Here is a 15,232-nt window from a genome sequence, read left to right as displayed (position 1 = left end):
ATACTCGATTTGAGATCGAGCGGTTTTTAGCCAAAACAATCTAAACGAGAATCGAAGATCTCTTTGTTAGTATCAAAACGATGAAAAGTTAGGTGAGAGTGGACGTCAAACGAAGAAGTTATGAATTTATAACGAAGTTTTTCTGTCTCGGCCTACTAAAAATAAATAATAAAAATAAAGTCAAAATTAGCCGACAAAGTCTAAACAAAACTTGTAGAGCGTAGTCTCACCTACGCGTGGATCTAAAGAACGTCGAAAACGGAGTTTGTATGAAGAAGATATGAATTTTTGAAGTTTATTAAATAATTAAAATATATAAATTTAATCTTTAATTCGGATGTATATCCGAAGGAGTCACCGATCTGATCCGAAGTACGCCCAACGTACAGCGAAGCGTGACGCGCCTCACACTCGAGTTCTTCGGATGACGCACGCAGTGACGATTTCGGAGGAGTACACCCAACGTATGGTTGTACGCCCAGCGTACTGCGAGGCCTTAGCCTCTTATAAATAGGATGCGAGGGTTCCGGGCATATTTGCTCAATTCTTCTCTTTTTCGTGCCGAAGCTCTGCGTGTAAACCCCTGAAGCCATCCCGACACCCCGGATCTCATATCCAAGTTAAGAAGGAAGTTTTACGCTCCCGAGATCCCGAGAAGTGCGATTCCCGAGCCGAAGCTCTGCCCGCGAGGAGTTCGATTTTTTGTAGAGATCTTCCAAATCTGCCGAAGAATACTACTTCTGTAAGCCGTAGTGCTGTCCGATCATATTCTGATCAAGTGAGTGTGTGGTTACTTTCTTCTAACGCATAATTATGAAGTATTTTATACGAAATACGTGTTATGTGTATAATTTTGTTGTTATGTGTGTGGATGTATATTCACTCTCTTCTATCTCATAGATTTGATTTATTTTCTATGAAATACGTGTTATGTGTGTGTGCCTCATCTGTTGTTTTGGAATATGTATTGAATGAGAATGCTATATAGGTTTTAAACTATGTATAAAAATATATATTTTTATCTACTAATATGTCGGGTAGAACATGGGTAGATAGTTGTGTGATAAACAGATGAGAGGCCTCGATGTTGTTTTGATTTAGTCATCTAGCGGAGTTTAGATGACGACCACAGACTTTTCTAGACAGTCCTATGGAATGCTAGCAGGTTCGCCACCTGTAGGTGTTAATGAACTTGGGTGTTCATTCTCTGTACTCCATCCCCCTCATGGTTGCCTTATTTGACTTATATTGCTGAGGAACCCCCGAAGCATGTGTTGTCGCTCCGATGAAATATTCTAAGACTAGGTCCCTTGTGTTAGTTGTTTTAGGGACGTAAAGTGAGAATAACAGGAATGGGTAATTGGGTTATTGTTGGTTGGTGGAATTAAATATAATTATTTATTATGGGTTGAAAACCCTATATGCTCACCAGGCTCCCAAGCCTGACCCACTCAGTTTTATTTGTATTACAGGAAGTGGCGCAAGGCCATAAGATGGATGAATCATCAAGTTGTTTTGTTTACAAGTATGTATATGTATATATTTGTTGAATGACTTGTAATGTTATTGTTTATGCTTTATGGTATGTATCGGAACATGACATCCCGAGTTTTGATTATATAATGAAAATACATTTCTTTATGAAATGCTTTGGTAAATATTATTTTATCATACTTTGTCTTTGGGAGCAAATTCCGTAACTCTTTCAAATCAAAAGGATTTACTCCGAAATTATTTTAAAAGCATAAATGAAAATCGGTCTTTTCTGGCCGAGATTTTGGGGATGTCACACGCACCTTCTTCGTACTTTCCTGGCTGGCCTATAAGCATTACTGTTGGAGACAGAGGAGGAGGTGGAAGAGGAGGCCATCTTCAAGACTTAAATTTTGGTCGATTTAGGGTTTATGTATTCTTAAATAACATAAGAGAGTGAGTTATGGTCGACTCAGCTTCCATGTAAGCAAAATAAAGCCACATCGATTTGTTAACGATTGCAAGAGTGGTAATCAAGTAAAATGCGTCAATTCATTGGTTTATCCGGTATTCCATGCTTTTTTGTTAACAGTTTATTAGTTTAGGACTTTTATTAGAGATTTCCCTATCTAAAATATGGAAAATTATTATGTTTAGTTTTAAAAATACAATAAAAGCATTGAAAATATTACATAGTAGTTATAAATAAAATATGTTTATAGTGGAAGGGCTAAATATACAACTTATGATACTGTATTAACAACTCAATATATATTGAGTGGTCAAAATAAAAATGCAAAAATTTGTTTACTCCAACCGTGTTAAGTGTTCATTTAAAAAAAAAAGTAATTGTAATACACTATAAAAAACCTTCCATTGTAGATGCTCTTATGACACCAAAATGATGAAAAACCTAAGTCAGATCATCTTACCTCCTTACCACCACCACCGGAAAGCATTGTCGCCTATCCTCTTCCGTACTCCTACATCATGCCTTCATTATTTTTTATTCCACTTACCGGGCCTAAAACAAAGAGAAATCTCGAGTCATCATCATATCTTCTACTTACAACCACCATCGGAGCAAAAGCACTACCACCTCTATTTTGTTGCACTTCTACCGGCGTAAATCATCATCACCTCTCCTTGTTACAAATATTTATATTGTTTCTTACCACCACTTCACCAGAATGTCATAACTAGAAGATCCCCATGTAGTACATCAATAATCTCTTTGTTAATCTCCTTTTCATACGATTTGGGGATTCGAGTTTTATCTAATTGTAAGGAATAAAAATAATAGATTTTGAATCTACTATGATTTTACTTGACTTAAGGTTGATATGGTCACATCACCACTTGATAATCCACACTAAGGTGGTGTTTGCTTTTTTTAGAAGTTGATTTAACCTATTTAACTTGCGGATTGACAAACATTTTTGGCTCGTAGACTATTTGTTTTTTAGAAGACCGCATAAGTATTCTCTCCATTCTTTGCTCGTCAACCTTCATCCATCTCCATATGAACTCTTGTCAACTACTAGACCACCTGGCAAGGCAAAAAATGTCGTATCAGACGATCCAAAAGCCTTCGCCTTTCTTCCCTATGTCGATGTTATCTCGTCGGACATCCCCGGACACCAAGGATACTTGTCGGCGAGAGCCACTTGATGTTGTTACTAGTGAAAATCCTTGACGCCAAGTACTCCATCCCCTTTGCTTTTGTCCTCTGCTCGCCGCTGATAAGAAACTGTCGTTCTTCTAAATTTGTAGATGTTTACATTGCCGAATTAAATTTGAAATAAGTTGTTTACTGTTGTCTTCCTCTTCTAGGGTTTGTTATTCAAGCATTAGAAATCTGAAATCAAATGTTTACATTTGTTGCATTGAATTTCTTTAAATTTGAATTGTCACCAAAGGTTCGATCACTTGCCTCTCATGAAATAATTGAACGTTGGTGATGAAAATGTGAACCTCATTTGGGTGATTTTTTTAAAAATGCTTTCTTGAAGTGTAAACATGATTTTGGGTCATTTAGCTTATGAAATTATTTTCAGTGTAATGAAACTCAAATCGCCCATGTTATTGCATCCACCAACGATTCCAAATCAAAACCACCCATTAATCTTAATTATTTGTGTTCTGTTTTTGAAGTGTATTGTTATCATGGGTATCCCCTTGGATTCATTAAGCCTACTATTTAAAAATTCAAAACTCGATTGCTATTTATGTTGTTGTCTCAAGAATGCAATGCTATTTTTTTGGCAACTGAAGTTTTGAACATTTGATTTGATGAGATTCCTGATATCAAATTCAAATCTTGATTGCTATTTATGGTGTTTTCTCAAGAGTACATTGCTAGTTTTTGGCGGCTAACGTTTTGAACATATGACTCCTTAAGCCTTCTATATATCAAAATTACAAATTTTTATTGTTATTTATGGTGTGGTCTAAAAAAACCATATGGGAGTGTCAAAAGACTATGTGAGGAATGTCAAGTGTATGTAACAAAATATTTGTATTTTTGAATTCTAATTTACATCTTTCTACTGCATCGTCCAATAATGGTTTGTGTTGGTATGAAAGATATATGTAAGTATCAAACAGTAATAACATTCTATAAGTTCCTCAAGAAACATGCGTCCATCTCCTCCATCCCCTTCAAGTATTAGATTCCTAAGTACATTAATGCTAAAGAAAGCGATGAAGCAAGAAAAATCGCCACTAAGACAACATATTATAAATTAAACCCACGACTACAACGTAATTTTAATGTAAAACAAAAATGTTTTAAAAAAAGTTATTATTGTGGTGTTATGAATTATATTAAAACTAAAATTATTTAGATTTTAGTGTTGAAAAAGTAATTTAAGTTTATAAAAATCGGTTTATTTAAATTTTAGTTTATTTTAGTAGTTTTCAAAGTTCAAAAAACAATCAGTTTTTTTTTACAGATTACATATGTTTGGTCCAACTCTTTTTCTACAGATGTCTGCAAATGTAGTATGTAGATGGTAGATGTTTTACATCTTTAAAAAAACAACACCTAATTGATGTTTTAGACGGTCTTTATACAGTCGAATGAGGTTATCTTCAAAAACTTTAAAGTGATGAGTGGAATTCTAGGTTTGTTGGACTTTAATTTCTTTTGAGAGTATTATTTATTATGTTGCCTTGTGTTAATTGTGTTAGTTACTTATATTTGCTGGTAATGATAGAAAAACTCATTATTTGTGATGTTTGTTTTTTCATTTGTTGTAGAGTTACAAGTGTTATGTTTGATGTTTTAGACGGTCCCTATACAATGGGATTATGGATGTTTTTTCTTTAACTTTTTATGCAAGTTTCACGATGCAGTAGAAACTTAACAAATTAATGACTTTTTTATTTCATACATATGTTCTTTTTTTTATACTGTTTTATCGACATCTATTATGGTTGGTTTATTTGGCATGTCCACATTTACAAAAGATTTCATCCATACTTCCAATGTTTTATTTAGCTTTCTTGTGAATTCTTGATCGTAAGCATGTTGTTACTGGATTTATAGAATTAATAAAAAGTATTTAAAAAAAACTAAAATAGTAAAAAACTCTCGGTTACATTTCATTGTAAAATTCGGTTGTATGCATGAGAACCGAATTGTATTCTCATACACTAATGCTCTAGAGGTTATGCATAGACAGTTGAGACCTACGTTTCTTGGTCTCTAGGACAATATCATTTTCTTTTTGTCAATACATGATAGTGTATCAATTTCATTCGGTTTAACAATTTATTTAACATAATTATTTCATTAATTATTCAAAACAAATAAAAAAATACATACAAAACGAATATGAATCATAATAGTCAAACAAAACCTACAAAATCGAAATATTACAAATACATTAACCGTTCTGCTTTTTAACCATTCATGAAGTCACACCTAGCTTATTCAAAGACCTTTGTCCTTGTGTTCGTTTCTTCTTCGTACACAACTATTTTGATTTATTTTTGTATATATACAATGGTAACAATCAAATGAACTAAAATAAAGTCACTTTCTCAAACAAAATTGTATTTTGTAGCTAATGATGAAAGGACCAAAGTCACCAAGATAAAATGATTGCCAATTAAGGTGCATAAAGAGGAGTATTCTATGATTTAGGGACCTAAGTGCCAATATAACCCACACCCGTTACGATGAAGGCGATAGCTTGTAGATACATGTAAATATAGTAGTAATTCTTTCCAAATGCAAGATCATAACAACCAGATACAAAGAGGATAATACCCATACATAACTCTACCACGAGAAGCCTGTACAAGTCCAAATATATATTGTTAGATAGTTATGTATGTTATGATAATTAAGGTAATCTTTAAAGGTTTATGTAATTTAAAGGAAATAATATATTTCCCTACTTGGGTTCCTTTTTAAAATCAATACAAAACCATACACTTTTGGATTCTGGTACACATGATTATTATTTAGTTTACTTGTCTTTCTTAAATCTATTCATGTCATTAAGAATACATACCTTTCGCTTAATTTGAAGCCACGTATTTCATGTTGACTAGTTATTGTTTTAGCTTTGGAATCATCTCCATGCTTTTCAGTAACGACCCATTCGTTCACTCTTTCAGCCTCAAAAATTCCAATGAATGTAGCCTTAGTTCGATGGAGGGCCATGACATTCTCAAAGACAATCCAAAATACCACTAAATATAAAGACCTACAGAGTGGGAAAAAAACCCTTATAAGTTAAAACAAAAACACATTTTCTTACAAAGAGACGATGAATTAGAGAAATAAAACCTTGGAGTTCCAACAGCATTCAAAATGGTGATGATGGTTGGGATGTAAATGGTACCCCAAGTCGGAACCTCTACTTTTGGTAACCACACACTTGCAGGAATTACAACACAATAGAGTACGAATGTAACAATATGAGCTACGATCTTTCTTACAAAGAAGAAACTATAGATCACATGTAGCTTCTTCCGTAATGTAACATTCTGCATAACAAAGTAAAAGATTCACAACACATTAATCCATTGATCATATATATGCTTAAAGTCTTTGAACCAAAAGAAAATGCTACTAATATAATGATCTCACCTCATTTATTATGATTTCGTAAACCATTTTCCTGAAAAGGTTTGCTGGACCACAAGACCATCGATGTTGTTGGTAGCGATAAGCTTTAAATGAACTTGGCAATTCATTTTTAACCTATATATCAAAACATAAAGATCTAAAGTAAGGTTATAATATAAATGTTTGAAGTCATATATATCATATATGTATGTTCAAACCACTCTTCACCTGTATTGAACCAAGGTACAAGAACTTCCAACCTTTAAGACTAGCTCTAACGGCTAGATCCATATCTTCAACTGTGGTACGATCCTTCCATCCTCCTGCCTCATTAAGTGCAGCCATTCGCCAAACTCCAGCAGTCCCTACAAAAGCATAGAAGATTGCAATTTAATGGTTTTTACAATCTTTAAGCACCATATGTTTCTATTACCATTGAAGCCAAAAAATGAATGTGTGGAAGAACCAACTTCTTGCTCCACTTTGAAGTGGTAGTTAAGTGACATCTCTTGCATTCTTGTCATTAAGCACTCATCCGAGTTCACTGCAACATCATTTCACAATACAAAGTATTAGTTCTATTTTCTTATACTATTTTCATGTAACAATAAATACACGAGGCCTATAATATTTGCTATTTGAGGGTAAGTAGTAATTGAAACTTGTTAATCAACGGCTAGTGTATGCGACAAAAACTTTATCTGGTATGTTTTTATCATTTAAAGGTAAGTAATTGTAACCGACAACTTATTTGAACTGAAACATGATAATCGACAAAGACAACCGGCAAAAGTCATTCCAAAAAAGAGCAAAATATTCTCCAGAAAAGATTGGTGAATGGTTCGCATATGTTGATCTTCATTTAGGTCCTTAGATACAACATAATAATACTTGGTTCTGAAGCAAATACATACATCTATTCTTTTTCATTTTCTTCAAGTTCAATGGATGCTTAAAATATAAAATTTAAATGGTCATAGTTCGAAGTTGAATATTATCACAAAGTGTCCTCTAATGATTTGAACAAACAGTCCATGAATAGTTATCTAAACAGCTAACATAATAAATATCTAAACTTCAATGTTATAAATCCCGTATAGAGATTCTCATTATTTAGTCTGCAACATATAATGATCATATGCTTAATTTAAATATGAAAAATGATCGACAATTATGGTAAAGTACAAAAATAAAATAAACAATATGTTAAAATTTTATAACTCACTAAATATAATTTTGTATAAATATTGAGAATAGCATGGTATAATTACATAATATGATAATGATTTCGGTTATACTGTATTTAACTTACGTTTTTTCATCCTATCGTATTATCATGGCATATTATCAAATAACAAGTAGTTCAACGTTGATTTGTGGTTAATTGCGAAGAATAGCAGTATACCTTTATTAATTATTATTTTTTTTTTGAAAATATGTACTTTATCATAGCGACATTATTAAAATATAGTTTTTTTTTTTTAAGTGACATAATAAGAAACATGAGTAAATACATAAATATTATAATTAAGAAAATATTCAAAACATAATGTTAAATGAAAAAAAATACAATATCAAGATAGTTGTTTTTAACTGTCAAAAATTTAGATTATGTTTGACGTATTAGTTGAAAAGCTAGTTGTTAGCTGAAAAATTAACTGTTAAATAAAATATTAATTGATAGCTAAAAAGCTAGCTGATAAAAATATATATTTGGTAAAACTTGCTGAATTATATAAAATGACTTAAAAAGGCATTTAAAATAATGTATTTTTATAATTAATTAAAGGGTATATTCAAAAAAAAATTTAAAAACTCCTAAAAAGATAATGGAAGTAATGTTTTAAAAAGTTAGCTTATAAATAACTTTTTAACTTCTCAAACATGACAATTTAAAAAAAATAAACTAGTTTATCAATTAACTGTGACGCCGCCAAACAATTTAAAATTTTACATTTAATGTAAAATATTTTATTTATACTAATATCATAAATGTTATTTAAACACTATGTTTCAATCGGATATGGGATCAAAGGATAATTTTATGTTGGTCTCCATCACAAAAATTTCTTACTTCTAATAAAATAATCTTAATCTTTCTTTTCTAATAAAATAATCTTAAACTTGTGGTTTTGGTTTTTCTTTTTTATAATTTTAATTTCTTTTATGTTATTCTTTATAAATAACAGATGTCTTTTTCTATGATTTTAATTTAAATCATTTTCTAAGTCCTTTACAATTAACATTATTAATAGAGATTTTGAAGTCTAAAATGTTTGGAAATCAATTAAATGAAATAATTAATTATAAATAATTTCCTATTCCACTTATTTTGTTATAATTATTATCTATGTTATTTTAATTTATCAATCATGTATTATATGGGTTATAACTTAGATATTCTAAAAAGTTTGGATAAGTAAATCTTAACAAAATGATTTTTGACTTGGTGATAAAAAGAGATATTGGAAATATGATATTCAACTAATGGAATGGAGTGATGGTTCAAGTGTGATTTGTCACTGAAATACTATTTATAAACCGATATATAATTTATAAATAGATTTTCATATGTTTGAGTTAGAGCATTTATAAGGATAGTAGCTTCTTTAGAGTTTTTTTTGTTCAACATCTTTTTCACCTCAAAGAACTAGTGAAACTAAAAAAAACTATTAGACTAACTTTTTCAAACATATGTTTTTTTCAAATAGCTTATTAATTAACAAACCCTTGCTATTAACTTTTTCGGGAAAAAAACAAACAAACTCTTACTATGAACTCTTTTACTTATTTGGTAGGTTTCATAGATTTTTTAATCATTAATATAGACAACTTTTATAACAAAGACAAAAAAAAAAAATAGAGAAACCCCTATTATTACATCGATAAATAGCTATATTCATAAAACAAGTTCGAACAAAAGCTTTTATTTATCACATTTTTGCACCACCATACTATTTGTTCTCTCATCCCATAAAACTGTTGAATTTCATATTATACTTTATCACGTTTATATATATATATATATATATATATATATATATATATATATATATATATATATATATATATATATATATATATATATATATATATATATATATATATATATAATAATAATAATAATAATAAAGGTATAAAGTGTGACATCCGGCAAACATACCACACTTTTCATTATGCGCTGTTCACCACATAACACACTATACTACCGCATGCGCCTATACGGTATGTGGTGCACAATATGGTTTTACGAATGTATAATTTGGATTATTTTTTGATTAGTACATGCATCTTGTATAGTGACATGTTAATTTTGTCGTGATATCGTAAAAAAACATATTAAAAAGTATATTACTGCTATCTCATGTTTATAAAAATCGATAAAAATATTTATTGGCCTTTACATGTTTCTTGTAATATACTTATTTATTTATTCATTTTTTGATTGATTTATTTATTTGTTTATTTTAACATTTCTATTTTCAATAATAAAACAAAACAATGTTTTCAAAGAGCACCAATATAATCGACTTTTGTTTCAAAATTATAATTTCCGTGATTTTAACATCTTTTTATTGTGGGTTTGGGTGACATTCCAAAACTAGAATAACATTCCTATATATATTTGTTTTGGGATTATTTTGGGATTTTCTAACATTTGTTATAAGGATACGCATAAAAAAGAGTAATTAAATTATTAATTATAAAGAATATTATCATAATTAAATATGAGATTTATTAATTATAAAAAATATTTTTTATAATTAATTCATTTTACATTTAATTACGGTAATATTTCTCATAATTAATAGTTTTATGTATGCCTTCAGGCAAATGTTAGAAAATCTCATTTATTTTTTACTTTTCTTTCTTTTCTTAAATATTTTGTTATTATTAAATATAAAAAGAGGATGTCCTCTGTCTCTCTCTCTAACATTTCTAAATTTATCTCGTTCCTTCTTCATCTCTCCGAAAAATTGAGGACCCTAGCCACCACCACTACAACTACCGATGAGTCGTTGACGACCACTAATAATCCATATAATTCTAAAAATTCTAGAAAATATAAAAATCCACTACCAATGTACCTACCGAAAACCTAAAATACTCACAGATTTTGCTACTCAATCAATCCTTATCAAAAAAATAATAATACAATAAAAAAAACTTGAAATTGAAATTAAAACTTATAGGTGGGTTCAAGATATACACTGATATTGTCCATGGGTGCAACAATGGAAGGTGGCTTTGAAGTAGCTAGAGTGACGATCGATGACAATCAGATGACAGTGTAAAGATCTGGCTATGATTTGGTGCGCATAGTGCAGATCCAATAGTCCATGAAAGAGGTAAAGGTTGAGTAAAACTAAAAAATATGAAAGGATTAGGAGATTTCTAGTGGCAGTGGAGCAAAACCGATGAGTATGATTGGTATCGGTCCGGTTGTGGCAGGTGGTGGGTGCTGAGCACCGATCTTTTGAGATATAGTATTGAGAGAGAGAGAGAGAGAGAGAGAGAGAGAGAGAGAGAGAGAGATTTTTTTATATTTAATAATAGTAAACTACTTAGAAAAAGAAAGAAAACCTAAAAAGAAATATAATAAGAACAAACTAGTTATTTGAGTTTTGAATAGACCAAATCCAACACCTATTGAAAAGTCTATTGCAAAGCATGAAATTTGTAATTTTTAAACAATGGGAAACATTGCCACATAAAATCACACGCCACATGGAAATTTTTGAAATTTTGTCTTAAAATAATATTTCCAATAAATTAATTGTTGACTATTTCATGTTATGTATGTAGTTGACAAAAAAAAATATATTCAATATTGATCTTCTATAAGATTAAAAGTAAATTTTATAATAGTAATACATTTCGAAAAAAAAGTTCAGGGTTCCTTGTTGCCTAGCACCTTGCAAGGTTGTTAATGTAATATTACCATTCCAAAAAATAGATTTACTAGTTTTGTAGTTAAACGCTCAATATTAGAAACATATGATAATATGCATCATCTAAAGCCCATGTTACTATACACGTAAGAAGTTCATAGATCAAGGAACAGTATTTGACCTTTGAGTAAAATGTTGCACATCAATCACTAATGGAGGTTAAAAGCTCAATATTGAACGTTTAATAAATGGAAAATATATAAAACAGAAAATGAGCAGTTTTTAGAAGGAAATTACCGAACTTCCAACGAGTTTGAACAAGACCGAGTTGAGAGTTATGATGAAGAAACGGGATAGTTTTCCAAAGAAAATCCGGTTCAGGTTGAAAATCAGCATCGAAAATTGCCACATACTCACACTCGTTGGCGTAAGAATGCTTTAGACCTTCTTTAAGTGCTCCAGCTTTGTATCCTTTTCGATTGTGTCTTAATTGGTAGTGTATGTTTTTACCTTTACTTGCCCACTTTTCACATTCCACTTCCACCAAGCTCTAATTCCCCATTGGAATCCGCACGAAAAATAATCAAATTATGAAAGAAAGAAAATTAGTATCCTATTTTGGATATAATGCATACATAAAGTCATAAACAACTGTGTGTTAGATAAACACATGTTAAATGATTATCTACGCACTAATGTTCTACCTCCTACAAATCTACAATAGTAGTATATTATTTTTTTGGGATTTTGGATGAAATATATATACAACTACGTCTAAATTTAGGAACACAATTTGTAAGATTACGACATGGACTCGATTATCTTATGACATAGATGACACCGACTAAATGCTTATTTATGCAATATTATTTTACTTTTTAACTAAAATTTGCAACAATGTTTTATTTATTAACTGGTTTGTGTAACTAAGATGAATTATAAACAATAATTTTACCGGTTAAACAAAGTATAAGTAATATGTTAGTATGTTACATATTTTAGTCACATAATTATAATTATATATATTGTTTCATAATTCATATATTGTTCAAAAACTTTTTTCATATTAATATGAAATGATTTTAAATATATCACAAATTTAACGTTTAAATAAAAAAAAAACCTTATTTTAACTTTCTTTAATCTCTCTCTCTCTCTCTCTCTCTCTCTCTCTCTCTCTCTCTCTCTCTCTCTCTCTCTCTCTCTCTCTTAATTACATCGGTTCAATACGTTACTATAAGTAACTATAAGGGTTGGAGACTCCATTTTTTCTATAAGGTTTGTTTTGGAGAGACAAATTTGGACTCTACGCATATATTTACATTTTAAAATGATGATCGAAACTAAAAATAATAGAATGATAAGCTAGGGAAATCAAAACAATATCTAGAAATCAGTGTTTTGGCGAGCTTGGTGATTTAGATATCTGAAACTTTTATACCTGTATATTTTTTTCCCTTTCTTGATTTTGATTTCTTAATTTGACGGCTTTTGCACTTGAATTCTCAATACCTGATTGACTAGTTTAAGAATCTTGATTTTTTTTTTGTTCGAGACTTTCAAAATTACATTACATGTCCCTATCTTCTAAGATTGAAATCCGTTCTACATCCTTTATAGAGCTTATCATCAACTACTATTATTCTTAGTTTAACTTCAATGGTTTTGTTTTTGGAGTATTTTTGTATCTTTCCTAAGCTCACCATAGAAGTTATAAAAGGTAAAAGGAAGATGATATTATTGGGTGGAGAGAAATTTGTGTGTGATTATGTTATGTGAGTCCTAGCAAAACCTAGAACTAGAATTCATATTATGCTAGTTAAAATGTTTCGAGAATATTAAAAAAGAACTAATAATAATAAATCAAATAGAAAGGATATAAAAGTCATTAGGACAAAAACACATAAAAAATTATATTTTGGGTTAATGATATTAGTCAAAAACATTTTGGATCTCATCCATTAGTGTTTTTACAAACCATACTTTTTTTTTTATAATGTATAACTCTACCCTAAATAAAATAGTCATTAAATTAGAAAAATATATAAATTGGTAGTTCTCTCAAATATATTATTGCTAAGGGTATCTCCTAATTAAACCAAAAAAATTATTATTTTTGTCCCATTATTTTTTAGATACAAACCTATTCTAAAAAACATTTACGACGACTAACTTTAAAAACAAAAAATTCTAAAAGTTAATTTTAAAAAAGAAAATAATTCTAAAAAATAACTAATTTATTGTAAAAGTTATAAAAAATCTAATTATATATTGTGTCATATTTTTAACAATAAGTCATATTTTCAAATTAATTAATGCTTAAATAAATAAATAAAACCATAAAATGTTATGTGACATTATTATTTTTATTGTTTTGAAAGTTTAGAAAATAATATTGTTAATGACATAATTTTTTTTTAACTATTTTTTTGTATATTCTAAATAGATTAACTAGTAATAAAAGAATAAAAGTTTTATAAAAATGAGTTTGCATTAAAAAAAATTATCAACCTTGACGAGGGGATCTGTCGAATCATCAAGAACTTGAATTACAATACGATTAGACGGCCATGAAAGCCCACATACAGCTCCAATGGAAAGCTGATAAACCTCCTTACAAAATAAAACAAAAACACTAAAAAACCAAATAATAATTAAAAAAATAAATAAAACGTAACCAAAACATAGCATGGTGAAAACATACCTCTCTTTCATTAAACATTGGAATTTGAATAAGAACAAGAGGATAAACCGAGTTCTCCGATTCAACATCATCTTTAAATTCTTCCCATTTGTAACGTTTTTCTGTCTTTCTTCTAAACAATTTATTGAATCCAACCACCAAAGACATGTAAACCTTCTCTATGAACAACATTACAGACATCGCAAGAGAAACATACATCAAAACTCTCAACAATGGTTCCAAAACTATCACCTTCAATTGTCCCCATATCTCGATAACTTTATCTATGATGATGATGTATTCACTATCTGTAAATGATTGTAGTACAATTTTGATTGGTGAAATCCTCCCCATTGCCTATGGTTTTGAGGTTGGATTTTAGAAGGACTTTAAATCAAACCCATTTGATTTAAAACTGAAGGAAGATTTAGAAAATATGAAAACATAAAAAGCTTTGTGTTTCTGTAATGAGAATTGTGAGAAGATGGGGAATAATGTATGTGTATGTGCTTGTGAAGATGACAAGTTTTGTTTTTAAGAGAAATGTATAATATAAACATGTTATCATTACTATTTAAGTTAGGATAATATGAAATTAGCGTGTACGTGAAAAGAAGTCGTTGCCAGGTCAACACGATTTTGAGAATAAAATTTTGAATATTAATGTCAACTTCCATTTTTGAGAATAAAAGAAATCCTTTGCATTATTCTTTTTTATTAAACACAACCCACAAATGTCTTCCACTCCTTAACAACGTGGAATATAGTATTTTTTGGATAGAGTTTTTTGTTTTTAATATTTATCGCCATGAATTAATGCTGACTTTTTTATTAAAAAAAAGGTAAAAACTAAAAACCCATAATATCTCTGAAATCGGGGTTTTTCCCGGACGCAAACCTTACAACCGATTGTCTTGATGATGTTGCCTCAATTTTTAGTTTTTATAACATGTGATATTTTACAGACAAAGGGTATACAGCAAAGGTTTTCCGTAGAAGTAAAATGTTGTATTGTATTATTAATGTACGTAATGGTTATATATTTAGTCTTCTATTTTATTGTATTATCCATATTTCATAATAATGTGTATAAGAGGATGC

The 15,232-nt window shown here is 29.8% G+C and overlaps 1 protein-coding gene across 1 annotated transcript; it reads right to left on the bottom strand.

The window, feature by feature from the left end:
• Positions 1-5,375: 5,375 nt before the first annotated feature.
• On the bottom strand, positions 5,376-14,638 carry LOC111898039 (glucomannan 4-beta-mannosyltransferase 9). Its single transcript, XM_023893986.3, has 9 exons — positions 14,153-14,638; positions 13,960-14,058; positions 11,746-11,998; positions 6,990-7,100; positions 6,785-6,921; positions 6,578-6,691; positions 6,275-6,474; positions 5,997-6,191; positions 5,376-5,775 (listed from the first exon to the last, which is right to left on the bottom strand). The coding sequence occupies exons 1-9, from the start codon at positions 14,483-14,485 to the stop codon at positions 5,628-5,630; spliced, it is 1,590 nt and encodes a 529-aa protein (XP_023749754.1). The 5' UTR covers positions 14,486-14,638; the 3' UTR covers positions 5,376-5,627.
• Between the last annotated feature and the right edge of the window lie 594 nt (positions 14,639-15,232).

The sequence above is a fragment of the Lactuca sativa genome, chromosome 2, assembly GCF_002870075.4.
Source record: "Lactuca sativa cultivar Salinas chromosome 2, Lsat_Salinas_v11, whole genome shotgun sequence".
Taxonomy (NCBI): Eukaryota; Viridiplantae; Streptophyta; class Magnoliopsida; order Asterales; family Asteraceae; genus Lactuca; species Lactuca sativa.
The sequence above is the reverse complement of the archived record's forward strand: the minus strand, read 5'-3'. Positions and strand labels throughout refer to the sequence as shown.